Here is a 12,043-nt window from a genome sequence, read left to right as displayed (position 1 = left end):
GACAGTGCTCTCCTTGGGCTGAGGACTCCATGCTACAGCACGGAAGATTTTTGCCTCAGAGGTTAGTCTTAAAAATGTGCCTCTTAAATGTCATAGGTATGGCCTAAAATAACACAACACATTAAACAATGTGGGTTTTGCCTCTGAGGATAGTCTTCAGGTGTTCAGCTGGACTGTAGATCTTTCTCCTTTTCTTTTATTTTTTCTTCCACTCTCCTCTCCTCTCCTCTCCTCTCCTCTCCTCTCCTCTCCTCTCCTCTCCTCTCCTCTCCTCTCCTCTCCTCTCCTCTCCTCTCCTCTCCTCTCCTCTCCTCTCCTCTCCTCTCCTCTCCGATGTTTGTAAGTGTTCACAGGAAGACACACACAGACCACAAGGAATAGTATAAAATAACATGGTAAGTATTTTTTAAACAGTGTCTGCAGCAGTTCTCATACGGGTCTACAGGCAATACCAAGACAAGGATGGAAACAGCCTTTTATTCTAAATTTCATATGTACAAGGAAAGCCATTTTACACAGTTTTGTAAATTCTGCGTAAAAAAAGCTATTGTCATACAATGTCACTGTGCTTACACTAATAAGAACTTTTAAACACGGAGTACATTATTAACAACAAAAACTGTTAACAAACAGGCATAAAAGACACAGATATGTGTGCTGATATTTCACATATATTCTAGAAACGAGTTGGCGCAAAAATAAAATGTGCCAGTAAAAAAAAATAGGCTTTTTTTTTTTTTTTTAAATCATGCAATACATGATTTTCTTTCTTGCTTTCTCTCCTTTTTGTACACCATATGCTGAGATCCATTCTCAAGCCTTTTCACATCAGGATTTGCAGGCACTTCAGAAACCAGCTATTTTTACAATACATGAAGTTCAGACCAACAAACACAAAAACAGCTGCTTGCAAAAGAAATTCTCATATCCCATATGCACATTCAAATATTACTCTCTGCTACAGCAATCTTTTTTGCTTTAGTAATTTTTGGATACTGACATGTTTTCAGGAAGATGTATAACAGTTTGTCTCTATTCATGTACTTAAAGGTTTCTTTTTAATGTAGCATCACGATGAAACAATATGGAAGCACAAAGGAAATTGTCCATAAAGCTCCACAATTTCTAAAAAGAAGGAGTTGTTCTCTTTACAGCTATTTGATCCAAAGAAAAATTTTGATTTCCTCTGCTCTTGCTTTGAGCTATTTCCAAAATTTGCCCAAAGTCTACTGTGTATCAGATGACCATAAGCTGACACCCTCCCTAGTTCTCTTCCTAGATACAAGTGTCATATGACCAATTTAATTTAGAAGCAAAGCAAAGCAGAACTGAATTGTATGTTTGTTCATAATTTCCCATCTTTAATAAATATACTTATCAAAGGTTTGGCTGTGTCTTTATAAATAATCTCTCTCCAGTTATTTCATTTGTAATGGACTGTGCATTAAGATTATAAGGCAATTGCAACAGAATTCTCAGGATAACTGAAAGCTTAATATTGTTTTCCTCGTGAGTCAGGAAAAAGGCTTTTTTAATAAGCTCAGAGTGGGGAGAGAGAGAAAAAAAAGAGTGCACATGTGCATAATAGAAGAAGGATAGTTTTTCAGCATATAGACATTAAAATATTGATCAACAAAGACTGGTAATGACTCCACCATAAAACATAGCACAACTCCAACTGCAATCCAGAGCAGACCTCAGCCTCATCCACTCAGGAGTGATATCTACACCTCCATCTGACCCGAGAGAAATAATAAAGGACATGTCAATGCTTCCTTCAAACTCAAATTAATTAATTTTGTGCCACAAAGCTGCATGTTGGTGTAATAAGTCACTGCAAAGTAAAACACGTTACAACAAATCCTAGTGAAAAGCCATTGACAACTAGTGGGCTGGGCTACGGAACTTGGAATGCAGAGGCAGCGCTGCTCACTTCCACTATGATTGTCAAATGGTGGAACGTCCTTCCATGGACTCAACACTTGGGACACAATAGCAAAGACATAAGGCCCACCAATGCTTTGCCCATATTTTCAAAGGCACTGAAATAGAAAACAGGTATGTTCCTTAGTACCATCAGTTTAAAATGTTTGCAAAATATAAGTCTTTATATGAAAATGTTCCTTATTGCATGGTAAGTTGATCCTCATTTTCTTCACCTCAAGAATAAAACGGTCTTCCCTTTTCTGGTATTTGCAATCTGTTTAGCCTCGCTACCTGAGATGGTGAAGGCGGTACATCTTGTCTGAAAGGACCTTTAGGAGGGGTATAGTTAGGGTCCTGAATTTTCTTATATGAGTCATAGTTGCTAGGTCCTTCAGAAGAAGTTTTTTTTTTCAGTTGTTGTTCTTTCCGCCTCTGCTCTTGACGGAGCAGTTCTTGTGTTTCTAGCATTACCCTGGCATTAAAGCCATGTCCCCCCATATAGCCATTCCTTGATCCCTGGTAGCTGGAATATCTGGGATTTTCCTTCGCAGTCTGGAACCCTTCTCCAGGGGAATAACTCTGCTCCCAGGAGTCTTGAGATACAGAACTGGCATTTTTCCGGCTTTGCCTGAAAAGAAAAGCGAAAGAGGTTTATAAGACAAATGTTCCGGTTTCCCTTCAACTGTTACTGACAATAATCACTGGAAAGAAGGAGGCTTCTGCCATACCATCAGCTTTTCCCCAGCTATGGCATTCTCCAGAAGTCACTTTCTAGAGTTAAAGTCCTCCTCTGCCCCAAAGTGATGTCTTGTCTCTTTTGTTAGGAGAACATTTCCTAGAGAGTTGAACTACATTTCTAGGCCTCTGCAAGAGGAATATTCCATGAAAACCCATTCAGTGCTACAATTACCCTCATGTTCTCAAGAAAAAAGTGTTACAATTCAGTTGCAGACTTGGAAAGACCATACATGTTGCTGTGCTTCCTACGAATGAAGGTAATAGCCAGCAATTGTAAAGTCACTCATGAAAGATTTGAATCTAGACTGACACTTGATAAAAAATGTAACAGGCAGATCCGTAAAACACTTGCCCTAACACTGCACAAGTCAGAAGATAAAGCTCGTTACTGATAGGTAGTTCCAGTTTCTTCCTCCCATTTCCTGAACTAAGAATTTCATGCTATAAGGACTATTTCCCAATCTGCTATAGCTTTCATAAAAGAAAAGGCAGAGATAACCTTTTTTGCTCATTTTTTGGCTCCAGGGAGTAGATAAATAGGCCAAATACATATAGGAATTACAAATTCTTATCTCTTTTCACAATAAATCACCACATTATTTTGAAGACAGATTATGGTTTTGAAATAACTTTAATTTACTATCAAACTGCTAGATGCTTGTATGAATTTAAAATAAGATCCGTGGTGATAAAGTAAAACAATTTTGTGCTGCAGCAAAAGAGATACCTACTTTAAGATTAAAATTAGAGTATGAGAATCAAGCAATAAAATAAAATATATTGTGGCATAAATCAATAAGAAAATAATTTAGTTGTTTATATATGGCTTGGTTTTTCATATCATCACATATGACAATGTGGCCTCATCCAATGAATATACAGTGGAGATACAGGAGACCTGGAAAATTTTCCTACCATTACTAAAAGTAAAAAGTCACCTAATGTTTTTGCAATCTTCCTTCCACATGAATAATTTGAAAATTACCATATCCACCTTATTTCATAACTGATTCCGAGACCTCTGGATGAAAAATTTTACGCAGGATGAATGTAAATTATTGCAGCAAAAATTACAACATAATGTAAATTCTTACAAAAAATTTTATAGCTGTTATTGGTATTCTCATATCCAACTCTGCCAAAGGAACAATGCTTCTGAGTCATGTTTTATCACTCCCTGGAACAAGAGCAAATTGAAGGAACCTCTGTAGGCTACGAAACTGTCAAGTCTCTGATCTAGAGCAAGATAAATTTTAAGTAGTAGAAAATCAACGTGGAGTTAAACCTTGCTCTTACAGTTTCACTTGGGACAAGAGGATGACTAGTTGAACCAATTTAATTTACTGACTGTTTTCTGGTACTTGTTCAAAATTACTTGGCACATTTTCCCCGTTTTTCTGGGAAGATCCTTTAAAATTGACTCAAGAGTTTATTTGCCTTCAGTACTAAAGATTTGAATGTGCAAAGGAAAAAAAAAAGGAGGCTTGTAAAGAATACACAAGATGAAAGGCAGCAAAGCTCAAGAATGAAGCCAGGGCACAAACTTCAATCATTACAAAGTCATGGTTGCAACATTAAGCTTGGGACCTAGGTTTCAGACTAACAGAAAGATTTCTTTAAAGATCAGCCACAGCATTAGGAACAGTTTGTAAAGATGGAGAACTGGATGCCCCAGGTTGTTGTAGGAATATTGTGGTATTTACAGCGCTGAACTTTAGCCCTGCAGTTCTGTCTGCTCTCAGCACAGCTGAAATACTCAGAGTGCTCAAACTAAGCCATTAAATTATCATTAATTACTCAGTAACATGCACTGCTAGATTGCTAGCAATTGCTAGATTTTTATTTCTCATGTTGAAAACCACCTTGAGCAAAGTTCTCAGTAACTCTTTTCAAAAAAAGCATTTCTATGAGCTGTTCTGTGATCTATTTTTCATATTTCTTGTAGATTAATTTTCTTGTAGATTAATTTTCACTTTAGAGTTATTAATTTCTGCCACTGGAACAGCCTTGCAACTGATTCCAACTTTTAAATGCTACCAGAGATTGTGAAGAGGGGAAGTGAGTTTTAAGAATCATAGTTTTAAAATATAAATAAGCGTGGTTGAGTGGGGGCAGCAGAAATGAAAGAGAATTTCTCAGGAGAAACAATATGACATTAATAGGTGTGGTCAATTACAAAGGAAGGCAGAGATAAAAAGAAGAGAGGATATAAAGATTTGCAAGATGAGAAACTAACGATCTCAGAAAACACAGGAACTTTACATTTCTCTTTCCCACCTTCCAAACTTAACAGAAAAATTCTACACTGAAAGGTGTAAAAGCATTTGAAAATCTGAAACTGTTTTATTTTCAAAGATGTTGCTAAGATAAGAGTTCATGGTTAGATAACTTTGCTATGAGGCTTATATTTGTTTCCAAAAAAAGAGTTATAATATTCCCAGTAAAACATATCTTGTCACAACAAATTTTTTTTCCACACCATTTCCACACAAGTCATGAAAAGTAATACAGCCTTATTGGAAAGCAATTTGACACCAAGCTCCAGTGTAAATTATTCTCCATTCAACCATTGCTGCTGATATTTCAAAATGCAAAGACTATTTGCATAATGCTTAACTATGAGAGTTAATTTGAAACACAAGCTGGCAAAACTTCTATTAATTCTTAAAACTAAATATCATGTAAAAGACATTTTGCCCAAACAACTAATCTTTAAAAAACCTACCACTTAAAAAAATAGGTTTGTTTACACAAAAAAATGTATTAATTTTCAGTATTATATATATATATATATATATATATTAAAAAAGGTATATATGTAAACTTGAAGAGCCCTTGAAGATTTCTTGGATAATTTTCTCAGTTCCATATTTTTCTGCTGGAGGTCTTGAAACTTTTTTCCCTTTTAATTTTTCTCCTGTATTAACATCGCAAAGATAGAATTTCTACCCAGTAAAGAATTAGGCAACAGAAAAAAAATCATCTGACATGTCAAAAGGGGACAACTCATGTCATGCTCAGGAGACTTTCATAATTGCAGAAAATTAAACTGGATGTGTCCCACAAAGAATAGATTTGTTTTAATATTTCAATTCTGCTGGGTGCTGAATGTCATCAAATTCCCCTGAAATCAGCTCTGAAGCAATTCTCTGAAGCAATTCTCAGCTACCACATGCTCTCACTTAAGAAATTCTATGCTTCTTCCACAGTGAATACATTCTGCCTTATATCAATGCTGAACAAAAGTGTCTGCACTAAGTAGGACATTTTCCTCCACAAATGGAATTAGCTCCAGGCTCCTATGCATGGAACAGCTTCAGACAGTTCCCATACCTGGGCAAGGAGCTGTACTGGCGCTGAGCTTGCTGGAAACTCTCTCGCTCTTCTTGCCGCTGCCGCTGCATTTGGACCTCTACTGAAACAGAGTGCCTGCCACTCTGTGAGTATGTCTTGGTGTTTGGCTACAAAACAAAATTGAAAATGTCTTAAACAAAGCAGAAAAATACCCACAAAAGAGCCATCATTTAAGTTGCTCTTGTACAAATACAGCAATATTTGTTTCAACATGCAGTTCAAGTAGCTCTTTCACAATAATTAGGTTAAATTCTGACCTGTAACAGTGGCTTGTGTGACAAATTCTGTTTATGACCCACCATTTCTGAGATGTATCAGGCAAACAATCATCCAGAATGGGTTATGCTTTTCTGGCAATGCTGTAATTTAAATTAAGTCAGTGGAACAGATTTTCAGACTCTCTAAGTTAGCCAAGCCATGGTAATGCTAAGTTCTACACTCCACTGAGGATTTGAGGGGGGAACGAGCACAGCAGCTCCTTTGAACATCACCAATACACTCAAGTGATGCTCTCCCTTAGTGGAACCATCCTATTTTGCTGTAGGCCCAGAGACAGGGAAAACATCTTCTGGTTCAATATGATCAAGTAGATAAATTCAGCAAGTCTCTTGTGGACAATGAGGACTCCTGTATCTCTGAGAAGGATCTTAATGAGGTGACAATTTGAAACGTTGAAGCCAATACTAAGAGCAAGTGAAAATGGATGGTCTTTCTGGGAATAGAGAGTATTACTAGTCAAGATCTGACAGAATGGATGGATCCAAACTTTGGAACAAGGAAAAGTTCACTTTTGTAGAGATACCACTTTTCATTTCACCATACTACTTTCTTCAGATTTTGTGATTTCATTTTGCAAAATAGAGTGTCACAAAAATCAAAGAATGCTATGGGCTTTTCTTGTTGTTTTACTAATAAGGTTTTGCCTACAAAGAAACCGAGCATTATTTTTTTTCCTTCTTAAAATTACCAGTACTATTCAAAACATGTAAGTTTAATCATGGGGAAGTTAGGGAGCATAACCACTTGTCTGAGCTTGGAACTGAAAGAGCTTGTCTCAGACTTGCTTTTAAAAGCATGTTTTGCCTTTTTATCTCTGCTTTTCCTCAAAACAAACATCTCTTGTTTTTTTCCATTATAATTTCTGCAGCAGAAAGAGATCCTAATGGCTCACAAATATATGCAAGATAAAAGGCTTTTCAAAACCTTTGCACATTGAAGACAAGTTTTAGAAACTAGAAAGTTGTCATTTGTGACATAAATGTCTTACTGTAGTCATGTACCTGCAGGTAGCCAGAAACAAGTTTTAAACAGGTGTACAACTTTTAGAAACTTTGTTGTCAATGAGAATACACTTCAGACAGAGCATCAGCCTCAGCTCAGAATTTAACAGATCAATTTTCCCATTAGAAGATTACTGGGTGAAAGAATCAGAATGTGAAAGCACAGACTAGGAGTAACAGCGAACTTATTTAAGAGAATCCTGAATGCAACAGTAATGTCTATTTCAGAATAGGTTTACTCTGTAGAAACCTCAGTAAAACAGCATTTCTAATGAAAAATGCTTTAGGAATGGTGAGATGAAGCAACAAATTGAGAAAACAGAATCATGTGTCAGCCTTGTGGGAAATTTTCTTAGAGATGAGTAAGCTGTACATATGTATGTCCAAACCAACAACCCCCACAGAGATTTCCTACTATATTGAATAAGGGCAACACATACAGAGCAGCATTTCAGTTATTGCATATGTCAACATTTCTAACTTTCTTGACTTTATTGAGAGTCTTCTGACATTTGGTATTTTACTGAAGGGCTCAGCTTATGGAAGGGAGTGATTACCTGAAAATCACAAGGTTTATTTGTGAATTCTCTCCTGTGTGGTTATAAGCAGCTTACAGCAAACCAGAGGGAAACTCAAAAGTTCCCATATCAACTTCCCCATAAAGAATAAAAACATTTAAACTAAGATCTTACAGCCAATCTCCTCATTTCATGGGTTTCACTTCAACAACATTGGAAAGCTTGCAGCTACATTATGTCATATGTGAGAAAGTAGTTATCACAGATAAGACATGAAATCAGAATTGCTTCTCTTTATTTGAAAACAGTTTCACTTTTTTCAGTTGGCTGTAAATATTAAGGAATGTGACAGTACAGAGAATGGTTAAATCACCAAACAGGTGGAGATAGGATTGAGCTGCTGCTCAGTTTAGGTTTATACAAGACAATAAAATGCATCATCTAGAAAGCACACACACATGTGGAGAGATGAAGTTACCACAAAAACCTGTAGTAAAGTGCCAGAGGCTCTGAAAGTCCTAATGGAGTATGAATGGACTAAGATCAAAATGTAACTTCAGAGATATTTCTTTTTAATGCACAGAGGAACCAATGGTTCAATAGAGGGAGGAGCTGTCACTCCTGTCTGCCTGCTGTAGTGCATGCCCAGAATGACAGGATCTGAGGAGTCAGGTCTGGATTCTCTGGCAGTTCACAAAGAATTTCATCTAATGGACGGCATTTATAATTTGATGGGTCTAAAGGCAAACATCTCAAATCCACTATCTGATTTACTGAAGGTATGAGTACCTGTATGCCCTGTTAAACTAAGAGGATTTGCAATACTTAATTAATCTGGAAAGGACACATATTTAGTCTGAATGTTGTTCACATCTACCATAAGCTGTTCATATAATTGAATCTATTATCTCATTTCAAGTATCCAAAAATACATCAATGAGACATAAAAATACTCTCTTTGTATGTAATCACATATTCCATAACATAACATATATACACACAGACAGGTACATTCAACCATCTTATTAATGACAAGGCTTTTCTTTCCAACTTTTGCATTCAAAACCTCAGTGATACCATTGTGAATGCCCTTGATATATGGTTACAATGATAAAAAGACTTAATGTAGTCCATTTTGGACCCTTAACTTGCTCAGTAAAATGCAAATCTCCATACAGTGATGTAACTTTTCAATGTGCTGTTGACTGAAGTAACTAAACAAAAAATATTTATATAATAAGTAATTTTAGTCTTCAAAAACTAATAGGTAATTTTGTCTCAGTTCTCATAGTATGCTTTTATACACATATATTTTTATAAAATATATTCCTAAACACACATCTATATAAATGCCTAGCCCATTTATGTTAGCATAAAATGGAGAAAATTAAGAAAAAAAATGTTGCATTATTTTCAGGTCTTTCAATGGCAACAAAAATACGTGTACAAGGAACACACGTAACACAGTAATTTTAATACTGATATCAACACAAGGCTAAGTACAATTATAACAACCTGAAATCATCCAACAAAGCTGGCAACAGCTCAGTCCTCACTGAACAGATTGATAAGAACTCTGGCCTCGCTTGCAATGAGATGTATGGCAAGCACTGACCTTTTAAATTAGGATGTGGTCAAGGCCACAACAACAACCAAGTCTGAGTTATACAAATAAATGTATGTTCAAGTCTTCCACAATACATTTAAGTGGCAATGACAGTGCATTCAGCATTGTTAAACAATATTCAGCATGTAAAATTGTGCTTTAAGATAGATGAAATTACATGGCTCTCTACTCAAAGAGGCATTAATTTAAAACCAGGGCTGCAAAGTTAAAAGTTTCTACGTTCTCACTTTATGCGAACAACATTTTTTCATGTTACAGAGAATGTACCCCCATGGTTCACATTGCAGTGACTACTATCAGCAGTCCAGGCCAACATATTTTAGGGATAAAGGTCCATCCTCTCTTTTCCTACCTATCCCAGGGGCTGCCCACACAGCTTCTGTCCCCACAGAGTGGCATAGCTACCCACACAGGGTAGTTTTGCATGGCGGCAGCATGGATGCCTCAGGAATGGCACAGACCAAAGCTGCTGCTGACTTACAGCATGGGGGCTATCCAGGGCACTGGTTTTTCAGGGAGATCCAACCAGTTCAAGTGATAGGAGATCTACCAACGTCAGTAACATACCTATCTGACAGCCTACAGCCACAGGGACAAGCTGGGAGAAGTGCTTACTCAGAACATTTTGGGTTAATAAAGAAATAGTTAACAGGGAAATTACTAAAGGAGCAATTCCCTTAGTATTTTCCCAGTTATTAAAAAAGGCCATTATTTAATAATAAAATAAATGTGTTAATTTTTTTTTTTCCAGATAAAGCTCTGTGTTTGACCAAGAAGTTTCAAGTTCACCTGGGAAGTTGGCAGGAACAAGGCCCCCCCCCAAAGTCCATGGTTCTCATAGTGCAGCACTAATTAGAAATAGATAAGATTAAATGACCTTGCCTGCTTTATGTGTAAATGTACTTGGCACAGATGACAGACAATCCAGTAACTGTGTATATCAAAATTCAGAATGATAAAAAACGTTCAGTGTTTCTGGGAGATGTCCTTGAAAACTATTTTTACTTCCATCTTTGTGTTTATGTTGCTATGGTGAACAGAACGTATAGCAATAAGTCTTTTAAAAATTGCCAACAGGTGTATGTATTAACTCTAACAACATATAATAGGAAAAAACCCATCCCTTTCTGTACCTTTCTGTGGTGTAGGAACACTGAGCAGTATGGAACAAAGATTTCTGTTTTGTCTTAGGAGCAGCAGAAAGAAAATCTTCAGTATGTCAGAAACAAACCACTAAGCCCTGAAATTCTGCTTGAGGTATTTATGTTCACCGTATGCCTGTGAACTATAAATATGTTTGTTTGCTAACTAAAATAACTTAATTTCTTTTTAAAATCTTATATCTTCATTTTTTAACTTCAAATATATTAGTAGATTAAAGCTAGTGGGTAAGAAAAGGTTAAAAATACAAAATATTAAAGTTTGAGCCTATATCTTCGCAAAAAATGCTGGTATTTTATTAAATCCTTTGCAAATTTGATAAAAGGGATATTAACTACATGGTTAAAGAGAAACTACCTGTGAAGACACTGCCCTGCATAACTTTGGTTTCCTCTCTGAAACAGATTGTGGGATAGGAGAAACTGCAATTTAGCTTCTAGGGTTTTTGTCTACTGCGATACTCCATTAGATATTGCCTAATATCTTGTATAAAGTATCCTAAAATAGATGCTTGAAATGGATTAATAATAGAAAGAATTACTCCACTACTTCTCTTTCTCATTAATGTGTTGAGTAATTCTACATACTTTACAGCCTGATATAAACTTTACAATGTTTGTATTGAATAAAGTCTGTTACTGATTTTTTCAGGTAATATTAATATGCTATGGTTGAAGTTACACCAAACAAAATTAGACTTTTGTTTTTCCTAAAGAATTTTAGATTATTTAAAATTTAGTATGGCTTTGAGAAGGTCAAGGACTTGAGTACAGGGATAAGAAACAAGTATTTTAAACGGACAAAAAAGATTTTTTTTTTTCCTATAGAGACAAGACCTACACACCAACAAAAAGCAGAAAAAACTTAAGCATAGTCCCCAAATTTTCTGAGCCTTTATTTATCAGGCCATGTATAAATATATTATTAGGACTCCTAAAGTCTTTCCTTTATGAAAATCATGTAATTATTTACTTTTCACAAATCTGTGCATGCAACTAAAGCTACACTCAGACAAGTCAGGTAATGTATATATTATGACCCAGTTAGCTGTTATCTTTAGAAAATAAACGGTCTTTTTATTTGACTCCTAAATATTTAAAGTACAGTTTGCTCAGCTGCTCTCTCAATGCCAATTTTTTCCCCATCATTCAAATAGATCCAGGATGACTGGAGAGGAATGTATTTGTGAATGGAATTTGCCACTTCCCATTTTCAGCACCAACTATTGTATTGAATACGATGAAATAAAGCACCAACTTTTGTCCCTCAAGAATCTTTGTGGGCTTTTCTGGATCACTGGTGCGCTTCTACAAGCAGGACTGGCAAGCAGCTGTAATGTTTTCCATGGATTTAAAATGCTCTTTTTTTAAATTGGATTGTTCACTTCCATGGCATTTAGGGCTATAGAGCTGTGATTTTGTTGTTGAAGCAGAGGGGTG

At 36.1% G+C, this 12,043-nt stretch overlaps 1 protein-coding gene across 18 annotated transcripts in view; it reads right to left on the bottom strand.

Moving 5' to 3' along the window:
* Positions 1–457: 457 nt before the first annotated feature.
* Positions 458–12,043, bottom strand: part of PARD3 (par-3 family cell polarity regulator) — a 451,552-nt gene continuing 439,966 nt past the window's right edge. For all 18 annotated transcript variants that reach the window (XM_039570203.1, XM_039570253.1, XM_039570220.1 and 15 more), the window contains 2 exons: positions 5,998–6,125; positions 458–2,554 (listed from right to left, as the gene is read on the bottom strand). In XM_039570203.1, coding sequence (XP_039426137.1) covers positions 2,161–2,554; positions 5,998–6,125 — 522 coding nt within the window. In that variant the 3' untranslated portion in view covers positions 458–2,160. The remainder of the gene's footprint in view (positions 2,555–5,997; positions 6,126–12,043) is intronic.

Source organism: Corvus cornix, chromosome 2 (genome assembly GCF_000738735.6).
Source record: "Corvus cornix cornix isolate S_Up_H32 chromosome 2, ASM73873v5, whole genome shotgun sequence".
Classification (NCBI taxonomy): domain Eukaryota; kingdom Metazoa; phylum Chordata; class Aves; order Passeriformes; family Corvidae; genus Corvus; species Corvus cornix.
Note: the sequence above shows the minus strand (reverse complement) of the source record. Positions and strands in the feature narration are given on the sequence as shown.